The following is a 14,355-nucleotide window of genomic DNA, read 5'->3' as shown; positions in this document are numbered from 1 at the left end:
AGCAAAGTAGCTAGGCTGTGGCTCTGAATTCCCCCCCCGCCATTCACTGCAGAGGAAGCCCAGGGAGTCTTAACTGCCTCCAGCTTTAGACATCTGTGTTGAGTACCTGAAGTTAGGTATGGTAAACTGTGCAAAAAAAAAAAACCCATGGCAATGCTTGGCACCTTTTGCCAGCATCCATTTCTCTGTGATTGTGTCTCTTGAGCCGCTGTGGTGAGAGTGTTCACCCCTTGGCTTAGGTGACTGCATGGGTACTGGTGAGTATTGGGGTGCTGTGGAGATGCAATTGTGCTTTCATTTAAATTCGGACCATGCTGGTCCTTAAGTGGCTTTCCAGACACCCGGCAAGGAACTCCACTTTGCGCTGAATAGTGCTAGAAGAAATAGACGGTCTGATGATACAGTGCAGTGAAGCCTTGGATCCAGCTGCTTTCAGAGGAGAAGAGGGCAGAGGAAAGCTTGTCTGCCTGGGCTGAACTAAGCAGCTTTCTCTGTCCTTGCCTGTCTGTGGAGCCAGGAGTGCAAGTTTACAACATCAGGGCAGCAAGAGACTGAGAGAAGGGGATGGAAAATGCTGTTGAAATGATTGTCAAGGTTGTGAGCCAAGGTCAGGCTGTGCCAAAGAACAGGCCAGGCTTTTGAGGATGTGCCAGATACAGCAGCAGAGATAGCTCTGGAGGAAGACCCAAGATGAGAGACCTGCCCTCTGTAGGAGGTATGTAGTTTTGCAGTGCTCGTGCTGGGTAGGGGAAGGAGGGGGAACAGTGTGACAGGTTCTTTAGAGTGATGGCCTTGAATGGTGATCCCCTCCTCCCTGTTCACAAAGCGCAAGTATCTGGCCTTGCCCGTCCTGCCCAGCTCTGACATTCCCTTCCCTATGCAATTCTGCGAGCATTAATTAAAATAAGGCTAAGATCCTGGTGTGTGAAATGTGCAGATTGGCTGTTTGCACAACCAAATAGGATGGGTTTAGGCTGAAAGAGCAGGGCTAGAGCATGCTGTGCCACACTGGGCAGTGTGGGCCCAGTTGTTAAGGTAGCATTGCTACTAGCAAATGCTTTCAGATCTGAAGAGGGAGTTGCTGGTTAATGTTATGTGACTCCTAGATGCCTTTTAGTCTCCCATTCCATTAGCATGTGAAATGGCCAGAAGCAGCCAGAAGTATGGAAAGACAAACCAGTTCTAAATCCCTCATACCTCTCTCTGTAGCAAATCTGAGTATTTGCCCCCGCTTCCAAATCACTATCTTGAAACCTTAGCTACAGCAGGAAGCTAGTGCCACTGCCCACAGGACGGGTGGTGCTTGTTTACCAGCACCCTGCCCCCCCTGACAGGGACCTCAGTGACCACGAGAGGAGCTGAGCTCACTTTGTGTCTGTAACACTGGGGCCCCAGCGTAAGCAGAAGTTATAGCTGACATTGTTTGCCCGTACCAGTAGCTGATTAACCCTGCTCTTGTTCTTCATTACAGTGACCCCTGCAACCCTGAGGTCACTGCTGAGCTGAGCAGAAGAGGGAGCACCTGTGTAGGAATAGGAGGACCTGAGCTGTAACCAGTCCTTGGAGCACTGGTCACCGGTGCTACTCCTGGAGCATTCCAGGAGCCAAAGCGAGTGTTTGGGCCAGAGGGCTGCCTTGCAGCAGACTACATAATTCCTAGCAGAAATACAGCTGCAGGAGCAGAAGTGTCATAGCACTTAGCTTGAGAAGATGCTATTGTGTATAGAGGCAAAGGTGTTGTGTTCTTAGATGGTCTTTTTACCAGTGCCGTAGAGACCTTTCCCTTCCCTCTGCCAGGGCTGTGTGGTAGGGTGGCAGCAGCTTACATGCTCCTTATCAGTATTCCGGCAGGCTGCATCACTGCCAGCCTTCCAGCGAGATTGTGATGATAGTCTGTAAGGCTGTACACCGTATGGTATGTTGGACTGGCAGTAGTTTGTAGCTGGGACTTTGCTTTTTTTTGTGCTCAATAAAGGCAATTTATACCATTCATCTTTGTATTGTGTGCTTTAATATACCATCAGTGGACCTGTGCATCATTGCTCCACAGAACTCACATGGCTTTAAAATGTCCCCAAATAAAAGCATACTGCTTCATTCAGGGAATGAAAAAAAAAAAACCCACCCAAACCAAATACCAACCCAGGCAAAGGAAGCATCGTTATCTGACTGGAATACCTGCTCCAGGTTCTTCCAATTTAAACTTTGGGAAATCTTTATGTCCTTGTTTTGCCCACACTAATAATGTGTTCAGAGGGCATTGAGTTCACCTTACAAGCTTTAGTAGCACCACAGCTCAGGCTGATATTCTCCCATACAGAAAGTGGTGCAAAGCTCCCTCTCAGGATTGTTAGCTGGACACCTGGCACCAAGCAGGCTTGAAGGTATGAGAGAGATGGCTGCTGCTCCTGCGAGCAGTTTGAATTCCTCACAAGATCTTTCAGGTGTACAGTTTGTGTCCTGGCATACACTGGGTATGGCTTGGTGACCTGAGGAGGAGCTGGCAGCTGTGCACTGAGATCACTCAGCTAAATGCAATGAGCTGGGATATTAAATAATGGCAGAGTCCTTAAAATGTTCTTGCTCAAAGCACTTGGCTAAAGGCATCACTTTGGTGCAGCATTAATGGCCCTTAAGGCATACCCACTCTGGAGTGGCAGCTGGGGCTGGTGAGACCACTGAAGTGTTGCCTGGACTGTACCTGAGAGGCCTGGAAGCTGACAGGATGGTGTTTCCCAGCTCTTCATTGCCTGTCCTGACAAAAGCAAAGACAGTGCTCCCACATGCAGCTCCAGGACAGCAGTATCTTGTGGTAGAAACAAGTGTCTCTAGGATACCTGCTGCTTTCCTTCCATCTAATAGTGCCTGGGCAGGTCCCACTGACACCTCAGAGGGTGTCCTTCTACCTTGGGAAGCCTTATGGCAGGATCCCTGACTTGGCCCATGAGGGTGAGGTTGAGCCTTTATCATTTGAAACCCATCTTCTCAGCAGGATGCTCTTTCACCAGTAGATGTTACGGTCAGTGCTGCGATACTTGTACAGGACAGATTGACAGACAGAAAGACTCGCTACCCCAGGCAGGGTGGCGGTGTAAATGCCCTGCTGCACTGTTCACTTTGGTGTTGGCCAGCTAGTTCATACTAACGCAGGCCTTGAGTACCTATGTGCCTGTATTTCACATGGGTTAGGACAAGCTGAGACAAGTGTGGGGAAGAGCCTGGCTTATTTGCTGGGTGACAACTGCAATAAAGATCGTTTGAAGTTTTTCATTTGCGTTTCCAGTGCAAGCAGATATCAGCATGCGGGATGCTTCAGACTATTCCAGCCTACCTGATTTGTTTCTATGCAGGGCGATACCTTTCTTCCTCAGCCATGACTCCTTCCTTGGAGAGGGGTTATGCACAGGAAAATAATTGTGTTGAGTGTGTATTTTTTAATGATCTAGTATACTAAGAGCTCTTTCCTTTCTTGTGAGTCTTTTGATGGAACTGTATGGGGGATGTTCTCTCCAGGGTGGGTAACACACACAGACCAACTGCCAAATCTGTTACGTGCTCAATGATGGAAGTTGTAGTTTCCAAGTCAGGACAGGAACTACTGACAGCCCTGATTCTGGATTTCTTTTTAAAGGGGGAGACATCGGTTCATGGGACTGCTGCAAGCCCCAAAGAGGGTAATGAAGAGGGGTCAGAGAATGACCACGGAGTGCCTTCATCCAAAAAGATGCAGGGGGAGCGTGGAGGAGGAGCAGCTCTCAAGGAGAACGTGTGTCAGGTAGCGTCCTTGAAGAAATCTCTTCAAAACTTTACCACTGTAAAGTGTTTTTGTGTAAGTTCTGGGACACACTAGTGCCCCAGATAAGCTCAAGGTGCTTATCGTAGAATTAATCAGCTTTTTGCGCTCTGAATCGAGCCTTTCCTCTGCGATTGCCTCTCTTCCTGCTAAAGTTCACAGATGTTAGGGAGACATGACCAACGTAGGATTCATTTTAGCCAATGCACGGTAGCAGGGGCTGGATGGCAAATGGCAGTGGTGATGCGCAAACCACCTGAATTAACTGACGCAAGGAAAACTTGGCTTTTTTCCACAGGGGTCTCTGCTGGCAGTCCTGGCCAGCACGCGAATTGTTGGTGTCTGGGATGAGTTGGGGAAGGAGGTTGCTCAGAGCTGACATTGTGCTGCTTTTCCCGCAGATCTGCGAGAAGCCAGGGGAATTGTTGCTGTGTGAGGCGCAGTGCTGTGGTGCTTTCCACCTGCAGTGCCTTGGGCTCTCCGAGATGCCAAAGGGCAAATTCATCTGCAATGAGTGTTCTACAGGTACAGCAGCTTTTGTGAGCGCAGGAGGACAGGGTGCTTGCTGCGTGCTTACCCGGTGCTTCCTTTGCTGGAGTGATGTGCCTGCAGTAGGGCTGCTAACTAGCGCTCAGTCCTCCAATTATTGGTTTGATGTTTGATAATGACTTTTTAATTAACTGGTTTTACTGTTGATTCAGGCACATGAGGTGTGAAGAAGTGAACGTCCAGGATCTGGTGGGAAAGAGAAGGGGAAATTCTTATCTGGGACTAGGGAGAGAAGGCTGACAGGGAGGATGAGTCTGGAGCAGGCTGGAAAGGGGGGAATGTCTATGAAGGGTTGCTGATTTCTTGTTTTTCTTCTTATTTTTCCCTGGCCTGAAATCAGAACTGTAATAATATTTTTTTCGATCTGGACTTTCATTGCAGCTGCAGGCAAAAACAGCCTGCTGCAGAGACCTGTGCTTTGGGATAGGTACAGGAAGTTGGTCTGTGCTAATAAGCAGCCTGGTAGAAGTGTCAGGTCTTCGCTTAGCCCTTCTATGTGACTGGTGTTACGTCTGCTGCTCTTTCTCCAGGGGTCCATACCTGCTTTGTGTGCAAGAGCTGCGGGGAAGATGTAAAACGGTGCTTGCTGCCCCTCTGTGGGAAGTATTACCATGAAGCGTGCATACAAAAGTATCCGCCCACGGTCATGCAGAACAAGGGCTTCCGATGCTCCCTGCACATATGCATGACTTGTCATGCTGCTAACCCAGCAAACGTCTCTGCATCTAAAGGTATTGAAATCTTCTAGGGTGGTCCAGGGGATGCAGTCAGAACCCTTTTCCTTGTTTCATGTCCACTAGTTGTTTATGTCGATTTTCTGTCCTTGCCACAGTGCTTGCTGTAGCATTTGCTGAGGAATAGCTTCTCCCGGGAGTGGAAGGGGTGGTGTCAGTATGTGAGGTTGCTGCTCATCAGCACTCCTGATGGTCAGACATGGCAACTAAAATGTTCTTGTCTGTCCAGACGCTTGGATGCCTGCACGTCCAGTGATGCCCCATGCCTCTCTGGTTTTTTGAATAAGTCTCTGGAGCTGTACAGACACTGTCATGTTTCTCCTACATACTTTTCACTGTGCTAGTGCTGCAGACGATACTTGCTTAGCAGCGCTGTCTATGAAGGCAACAGCATAGAGAGCAGTGTAGTAAAAACCATGGTATTGTTCTAGTTCTCTATTTTTTATAATGCAAGCTCTCATCTTGCAGTAGTGACACCCTTGGGCTAAGCTTCTCATGCAAATATTTGTTTGAGCTGTTTGCAACAATACCTTGACCTTTATCTCACATGATTAAACTTAAAACTTCTATGTGATTGCCTTGTATATTTGCTTCTAAAGCTGCCTTTCTTTAAATCCTTGGTATCTTAAGACGAGTGACAATAAGACCAGCTCTATTTGTATCCTCAGGGTCTGTGTTAAAGTTGTCTTTTTTTCCCACATATCAGTATTTGGTGTAGAAGGCAACACTAAGGCCTAAAGCCCACAGCTGACCACTTCCCCACTGAACATTTGCGTTGTGTTCCTCTGGCTGCTGCTTCTCGGTGGTCAGATTTACCCCTTTCCTCCCAGCTCCTCTCCCTGTTAATAGTCCCCTGTAAGGAACTGAAAACAGGCTCTCGGAAACCTTGGATAAATTAGGCCTGTAGGCAGTCTGAATTCTCTGTTCTGGAATTTCAGGGTAAAATCTGATAAAGTGGAGAGGCAAGTACCGATGTTTTCAGAAGCTACGCGGATTGGTTTCATTATGTGCAGCTAAGCACTTGGAACACCCCTCTGTAATTACTGTCTGAGCTGATTTACTAATTATTTGTGTATGATAGGAAGCAGTCCCAGTCTGTGAACTCTTGAACTGTTTCTGCACAGTGTGCAGGAGGTTTTTTACTTCTAAATAATGCAATTGTATATATGTTATATACAAATATATATATGCAATTTTTTATATATAGTGTTATATTAAATAATTTCATAGGAATCTAGTGAGTATGTCGTGAACGGCCTATAAAAATCTAAGGTCACTTCCATTTCCGAAGATAACCTATGGTTGCTTGTTTTGAGCTTAGGTATCGATAGAGACTAGTTTTGGAAGGAAACAAAGTATTGGCCTCCTTTAGAGGTTCACTGTGTTTCCGACATATTCTGGTGCTAGGTCGTTTGATGCGCTGTGTGCGATGTCCAGTTGCGTACCACTCCAACGACTTCTGCCTCGCTGCTGGGTCCGTGGTCCTTGCCTCCAATAGCATCATCTGCCCCAATCACTTCACTGCACGGAGGGGCTGCCGCAACCACGAGCACGTCAACGTCAGCTGGTGCTTTGTCTGCTCGGAAGGTGAGATGGCTGTGCTGGGTCCCCTGTCACCAAGTAAGGCCCTGACAAGAAGTCATTAGAGCAGGCAGAAGCTTTGCCCGTCCAGAGTGTGCCAGTGAGAACTGCAGAGAACAGCTCCTGTCCGTCCCCACTTAAGTCCAACTTCAGGCTAGAACTTTTTCTGGATCCTTAGAAGGGTTCTTTGGGTAGCGCGAGTAGGGTATGAGCTGTTGAAAAGGGTTTGTGGAAGAGCATCATGCCCTTTTCTCAGCTGTTTCTGTTGGGACACGTGGAGTCCAGGGCTTCTGCACAGTGACTCTGATAAATTCCTCCTCCTTTTCTTTGCAGGGGGCAGCCTTTTATGCTGTGAGTCGTGCCCAGCTGCATTTCACCGTGAGTGTCTCAACATTGAGATGCCAGAGGGAAGCTGGTATTGTAATGATTGCAAGGCAGGCAAAAAGCCACACTACAAGGAAGTAGTCTGGGTGAAAGTTGGGCGCTACAGGTAGGTGAAGGTAGAACAGACTTGTCCCTATCCCTTCTTCATGCAGTGCTCATGGTGATTGAGGTGAGAAGCTGCTCCTCTCTGCAGGGTACAGTGCAGCAGCCTCTAACTTTTTTGTATGCATGTAGCAGCTGGTAAAATGTCTGCTTTCCTCCTCCAGTAGCCTCTTGTCTCCTCACCAGCCTTGCTGGTAGCCCTCACACACCTTTTCCCCATGTCTCCATGCAGTAGCATGCTTCTGAGGTGGTTGGAAGTGGGAAGCCAGAGGTTTCATCTGCCCTTCCCTGTGTTGCAGGTGGTGGCCAGCTGAGATTTGCCATCCTAGGACAATTCCTGTCAACATCCAGAAAATGAAACATGACATTGGCGAGTTCCCTGTGCTATTCTTCGGCTCTAAGGATTACCTGTGGACCCACCAGGCCCGTGTGTTCCCTTACATGGAAGGTGATGTCAGCAGCAAAGACAAGATGGGGAAGGGCGTGGATGGCATATACAAGAAAGGTAACTAGTCTTCGTCCAGGGAGGTACATGTTCTTTTTCTCTTTGTTCCCATTTGGAGAAATGGCATTCTTGTAACAGAGAAAATATCTTTTTAGAGCTAACACTGAATTAAATTTGCAGAATGAGCTGCTGTTTATCTATCATCCAGCACACCCAGAATGTTCGTTGGTCTGAGCTTACAGAGAAAGAGAAGGGTGTGCAGATCTTGAATGCTTCTCCAGCTCTGACGTAGCTGCTCTAAATCTGAGTGAGCTGCTGCTCTGTCAGCTTCCCTGTGTCTAATACAGTCATTATCTGTATACAAAAATGCACTTCAGAGTTGTGAATGCAGCTGCCTGACGCTTCTGCCCAAAAGCAGGCAAAGCTAGCTGACAGTTTGGATGCTTCATCACCCACGGGCAGGTCCCTTACTGTAACTCCTGGAACTGCCTTACTGCATTGGCCTTTTCTTCACCCTCCTCCAGTGAACCTCTGCCTCTGAAGTACGCAGCCAGGGAGGTTTGCTTGTGGAGCTGCAAGCACTGGGTGGACGCTGGCAGCCCAGCTCCACATGAGCAGAGGGAGTTCCTCGTAACACACTCTGTTCTCTCGCTTAGCTCTTCAGGAAGCTGCAGTAAGATTTGAAGAGTTGAAGGCACAGAAAGAACTGAGACAGCTTCAGGAAGACAAAAAGAATGACAAGAAACCTCCTCCCTACAAACACATCAAGGTGAGGGCAGGTGGGAGGGGAGGCAGGTGCGGAAGAGAACTCTTGAGCTGTCAGTGCGGGGGATTTACAGGTATACAGAAACATTTCTACTGTTTGGGCGTCTGGCTGCACTTGAAGGTTACTTTGGTCCTCTTGACATCTTCAGTCATCCTCCACAGAAAGGATTCATGTATGCACAGAGCTGTATGGAAGCTGGACACCAGTAATAGAGGTACTCTGATTTACTGGAACAGATCTGGACGTCTCTGTGCTGTTCCATGTCACTTGTGTGGTCTGAAGGAAGTGTCTCCCTACCTTGGGGGCTTAGGGGAGAGTGCTAGTAATACACAGTACACTCAAGTGCTGTGTGCTGCTGGTGGCAAGGTGGGCATCCCAGATGGTGCAAGAGGGGAGATGGTCAGGGTGCGGTGGAGCAGAGCTGTGGGGAGGATGGTAACTGCCAAGCTCCAGCGTGGGTATCTTGTTTCATCTCTGCTATTGTTTTATATCTTTTTCTGTATCAGTTGGTGACTGAACAGAAATACTAAAGCAGATGTATGTGTTGGAATATCGGCCCTTTTGCTGAGTTTTGGGGAACTCTTCATGTTTAGGGCTGTATTTTGAGATAGAATTGGAGCAGCAATAGAAGTCGTACAGGATGGAGGTGACTTGAGAGGAGAGCTGGGGCCAAGCAGGTACATGTGCTTGAGATGTGGGTCTGAAACTGATCAGAAACCCAGTGACTCGGGGACTGTGTTCCTCTTTTTTTCATTGCCTCTGCCTGCTCCTTCCCTTTTTTATGTGGCAAACTATGAAAGCTTAACTGATTGCTGGCACTTTTTGTTTCTAGCTAGGATTTCTAGGCAGACAGGTATATCCTGCATGAGTTACTGTACAGTGTAAAGAGCACAGCTGAATGCTGTGGCAGCAGTATGGGCCAGGCAGCTCCAGTGGAGCAAATACAGTTTCTCATTATAGGTATTTTTAAGCCTGTTTCTGATCGCAACATGAAGGAACTTTGGAAGCAATTTGGAGCCTTTGAATTACCCTTTTAATATAAATAAAAACAGCCATGGTCATTAGCCACGGCAGCTCTTCTGAGGTCTGGGTGCAAGCTGTTTGTCTCTGTGAAAGCAAAGTGGTTTGCAGGAGCATATGGTGAACTGGAGGAGGCTTCAGGGTGGAATGGCCGAAGCTGGTGTGTCCGCTCCCATCCTGGCCTTCTAAGGAGATCAGCACCTCGGGGTCCATCCCGAGGAGCAGCAACACAAGAGGCTGCTGCAAAATACGCTTGGGATCCTTCATCACATCAGAGTTGTGGCGAGTCCAAGCATCGCCCTGTTTTGGAGCTGGTTTTGTACCAGCAGTGCCTCAGAGAGTAGGGCAGGTCTGCTGGGCATGCCTGCGTGCTGAGAGGGACACCGCACTCAGACACCGTGGTCGCTTGGGGTGGCAACGCCAGAGCCAGCAAGGGCACCTCTGTCTGCCTGGTGGTGGATGGTCCTAATCCTGTGAGTCTCGTCACTCTTAATGAGGTGATGAGCTAACAGTCTGAGTAAGAGATGGGAAGCAGCAGAGGAGAACACAGGAGTGACAAAGTCGGTGGTGGGAGGCAGTACTAGGAGGAAGGGGAGACTATGTGTGTTGAAGAGATTAGCCTGGGGGTTTGGCAGGGTTTGCTTTTAAACAAAGAAGGAGCGTAAGGGCTCGGCCAGCCTCTGCAGGCTACCAGCGTGGAAACTTTGCTCTGTGGGTGGGACTAGATAAACTGGGGGGGGGCTGGAACAGTTTTGCTAAATGATCCTCTCCTTTCGTGTTCTGGGAGAGGAAAGGGAGCTGATGGTGTTGCCCGCCTGGGCAAAGAACAGCAAGGAGCTTTTCTGCAGTGTCTCTCTCCAAAGTCCTGACTCTCTGTTGCCTGCCTTTCAGCGTTTGCTGCCTTTAACCAAAACCAAAGGACCCTGCTCGTGCCACAGACATGCCAGTCGCTTCTCCACCTGGTGCTGCACTCTGCTTCCTTCCAGAGCGGTTTTTAGGGAGCTCCTTGGCTTAACTCTGAGCTCCTCTTTGGGCCTTCCAACTCCAGCCTTGTCTGGTTTTTCTTTCATTTACATCTGCAGGACAGTTGGGTAGGGAGCTAACTGCTTGTGGCCTGGTGCGTAGCTAGGCCCTCTGTACTCTGTCACGGGCATGCCAGCCTGCTTCTCAGTAGTGACAGCTGAGAGCACAAAACAGCTTGAAGGTAACAGATTCAAAACCCAGGGCTGTAAGGAAGAGCTAAGGAAAAGGACCTGACACTCAGAGACTGGAGAAGGTGCTGTTTCACGCAGAAAATGGTTTGGTGTCGGTCACAGGTAGGGTGTACACCCAGCGAGAGCGCTGGGCCACCTGGGCTGGATGTCGGCACAGTGGTGATGGGAGGGGGATACTTGGCAGCCTCTCCCCCCTGCGGGGTCACAGAATACACACTGCACCAGGTGACGCTAATGGGGGACCTGCATTCTCCTTAGCTCTTTCCTCTAACCTTATACCTCTTGAAATAGTGTGCCCAGAAGTACATATGTGCCTGTACTTGTGTCCTTCTACCCCTCGCTGTAACTAACTCGCACTGCAGCCTGTCGGCTGGTAGGCAAGGGTTGAGTATAGAAGTGACTATTCAGGATAACCTGTTGTTGTTCTTAAGAGCTAACATCCTTCATGTGCATTCAAGGTGAACCGGCCGGTGGGTAAGGTGCAGATCTTCACTGCAGACCTGTCCGAGATACCACGTTGCAACTGCAAACCGACAGATGAAAACCCATGCGGCCTGGACTCCGAATGCATCAACCGCATGTTGCTCTATGAATGCCACCCCATGGTCTGCCCTGCTGGGGAGCGCTGCCAGAACCAATGCTTCTCCAAGCGGCAGTATCCTGAGGTACAAATTTTCCGCACGCTGGCACGAGGCTGGGGCTTGCAAGCCAAAACAGACATCAGAAAGGTACATACTTTGTTTCTGTGTGTAATTTTCTCTTGCCACTTCTCTCTTGCTCAGTGTTGGTTTCAATAGATTAGAAAAATAACTGTCTTCCGTAATTTGAAGAAGACTTCTTGCCGTAGAATGCCATTTAGGAAAGAATTGGATGAATTTAACTTTTCCAGTCCTGAGAAGAATGTTTTGGCTCAGCTAACCAAGAAAATGGTTTGCATGTTAATGTCCCACATGGTAAGAAAGATGATTGCTCGATCTGTCTGCTTGTATGGATGATGGGCTTTATGAGTACACCAGAACACTGGCCTGAAGACGGTGCTCAGGATTTCCAGATGGGGAGCAATGATTATACCTCGCCCCCATTCTTGAATAGCCAGGCTTTTCCAGCATGAGAATCTTGTATCAGAAACTGAAACCAGGGCTTGGCTCTTACAAAAGGGTAGTGTCTTGGAGATGACTATTATTATTGCTGAAATTGGTATCTCCGGCTAAAACACTTGTATATATTTTTTTAAATCTAGAGAATAGTAGTTCTGTGGACACATGTCTGTGCTGAATGAAGAAGGAAGAATGGTAAAGCAAAGAGAACCCCAAAGCCAAGAAAGGGTGAAGTGAAACAGAGGACAATTGGCATAGTAGGAGAAGAATGTCCGAAAAAGGAGTAGGGACAACATGCTATGGGGGAGGGCTTGATAGCAGAAGGAAAAATGTGAGTCTTTGCTGCCTGCTGTGATAGGAGTTAAGGGATCTCTCTGCCATTCCATGCGCCTGTTACGTTTCACTTTCAGCAGACAGTCTGGAAACAGCAAACCTCAGTTATTTAATGGAGGCACCTATTAGCCCCAGTGGAGCAGAGCTGGGGTTCCCTTTGACGGTTGAAATACGGTCTCTGCAGTACTTCACTACCGGGGAACTCCACAGATTCACTGCAGGAGCAGGTGCCCTAGGTGCATCATGCTGCTCCGTGTGGTTGGTCCCCAAAGGGATATTGTTTCCAGCTGGAATGCAATTATGCAGTGCTTTGAGCTTTGCAGCAAAGAGCTGTTCTTGTGGTTTACTTTTATGTTGTCCCTGAATGTTAATTCTTTCCATAGCACAAAGAATAAACTGATGGCCGTTGTTGCTTTATTTAATTTATTTCAAGTTATTTGTTGAGCGTGTGAAGCGGATGTATGATTCAGGGCTCTTAGTGAAGATTATAGGTCAAGCTGGCTGCGAAGCACAGAGGAAGATTTTTATGAAAAGGTTTCCACAAAGGAAACAGGAACTGAGTTTTATCACAAAGGTGGATGTCCCTCCATCCTGGAGGAAATTTGTTTCGTCTTATCAGCTTGTTGTTTTCTGGCAGGGTGAATTTGTTAATGAGTATGTCGGGGAGTTAATTGATGAAGAGGAGTGCCGAGCCCGAATCCGCTATGCTCAGGAGCATGACATCACCAATTTCTACATGTTGACACTGGATAAGGTATGTGGAAGGAATTTCTCTTGCCAGGATCCTAGACAGAAGTAAAATGGTTGCGAGGAAGGCATGATAGGGATCTCTTCCAGCAAGTAAAAGGTGCTAAGGGTTGCTGATGAACTGGTCTGCATTTCCACTAAAGAGAAGACTAAAAGAATGGACTTAACGTGCAGTAGAGAAGTTTCAGGTTGGATATTAGGATTAAGAGGAAAGTCTGAACTGACCATTGGAGTTTGTTCAGAAGAGGTGCGGCAGTTGTCTGAGTGCAGTTGTCTGAGGATCATAGATGCTGTTGCAGCATAACAGGGTGAATTTGTAACCTCAGGACCCTTCCCAGCAGCTGAACAATGGAGAGTCCGGAACTGGGCTGGCGTGTGCCAGAGAAGGCATCAGTCATCAGGTGTACAAGTATCAGGCACAGTGAGACCCTCATTTAAGTTCAGATCCCAGGTCTTGCTGATCTAAGTAGAGGGGTGGAGTTTGTTACACCCACAGAGTCCTCAGTGGGTCCTGGAGGCCAGGTTGTCGGTGGGAGCTCCTGGCTTTCAGAGGTAAGTAGTTTTGTCAGCTGCTTTCCACACTTTGTCACTCAACCTTGGAAAGATTAGAAGGAAACCATGAAAGTAAGCATGGGAAGAAGCTGTCGAGTGTGGGGCAGGATAACAACAGGACTGCTTTTTGGCTCTCCCATCTTCTTGCTGGAAATTTACACTGACTGTATCTTGTTCTCCTCGTCTGGCTGATGGGTGGGAGCAGGGACAAAATTAAGTGTTAATATCTCCCTCATTATTACAAAACCAAATCTCAGTTGCAGCTGCCCTCTCCTCTCTGACACGGTCTAACAAATGGTAGTGTACTGTACAGAAGTGTACCTCATACATTACATACTGTTCCTGTTTTCATTCTGTATATTGACATACAAGAAATAGGAACTGGTATTTTGCTTTTAAGCAGAAGTCGGCTCTGGAACCGCAAGTGCTGCCTTGGAAGTGTGCTGGTGTAGTGTTTATCCAGTACTGACACTGCAGGGAGAGCTAACTTCACAGAAAGCAGCGGTGGCACTTCCCTGGCTGTTCAGGAGCCCGCGTGTCTTTGTAGAGGAAGATGATGTTGCACAGGAGACTGTACTGTTGTATAATCTGCCAGCCCCGACCAGAGACATCAGTGTGTGGCAACTGGTTGGGTGTCTGTTGATTGTCCAGGCAACCCAGCGACACCTGTCACTTACGCTTGGTTAAAACACATGTACGTACTCAGGTGCTTTGCAAGTGTCATCAGATGCCTCTGTTGTCATACTTTTCACTGCTGATTAATGCTTTCTTGATATGCTGGTACCTGGGCTCCAACAGCTTGAGCAGGAAATGACAGTTTATTAAACGTGTTTTTCTGGGTTTTTCTTTGCAATTCCAGGATCGAATCATTGATGCTGGGCCAAAGGGCAATTACGCTCGATTCATGAACCATTGCTGCCAGCCAAACTGTGAGACTCAGAAATGGTGTGTGAATGGCGATACTCGGGTTGGGCTCTTCGCAATTGTAAATATCAAAGCTGGTAAGGAACCCCACTCTGTCAGTACCTGCAGTTAAAA

At 48.0% G+C, this 14,355-nt stretch overlaps 1 protein-coding gene across 1 annotated transcript in view; it reads left to right on the top strand.

Moving 5' to 3' along the window:
- Window positions 1-14,355, top strand: part of NSD1 (nuclear receptor binding SET domain protein 1) — a 45,329-nt gene that overhangs the window by 17,211 nt on the left and 13,763 nt on the right. Inside the window, exons 10-19 of the mRNA XM_009326221.1 lie at window positions 3,632-3,775; window positions 4,195-4,318; window positions 4,873-5,073; window positions 6,484-6,663; window positions 6,991-7,147; window positions 7,443-7,648; window positions 8,245-8,357; window positions 11,047-11,316; window positions 12,656-12,772; window positions 14,177-14,318. Of these exons, the coding sequence (XP_009324496.1) occupies window positions 3,632-3,775; window positions 4,195-4,318; window positions 4,873-5,073; window positions 6,484-6,663; window positions 6,991-7,147; window positions 7,443-7,648; window positions 8,245-8,357; window positions 11,047-11,316; window positions 12,656-12,772; window positions 14,177-14,318 (1,654 nt within the window). The remainder of the gene's footprint in view (window positions 1-3,631; window positions 3,776-4,194; window positions 4,319-4,872; window positions 5,074-6,483; window positions 6,664-6,990; window positions 7,148-7,442; window positions 7,649-8,244; window positions 8,358-11,046; window positions 11,317-12,655; window positions 12,773-14,176; window positions 14,319-14,355) is intronic.

This window comes from Pygoscelis adeliae, unplaced genomic scaffold, assembly GCF_000699105.1.
Source record: "Pygoscelis adeliae isolate BGI_AS28 unplaced genomic scaffold, ASM69910v1 Scaffold766, whole genome shotgun sequence".
Classification (NCBI taxonomy): domain Eukaryota; kingdom Metazoa; phylum Chordata; class Aves; order Sphenisciformes; family Spheniscidae; genus Pygoscelis; species Pygoscelis adeliae.
This window is presented reverse-complemented; position numbering and strand designations above follow the sequence as displayed.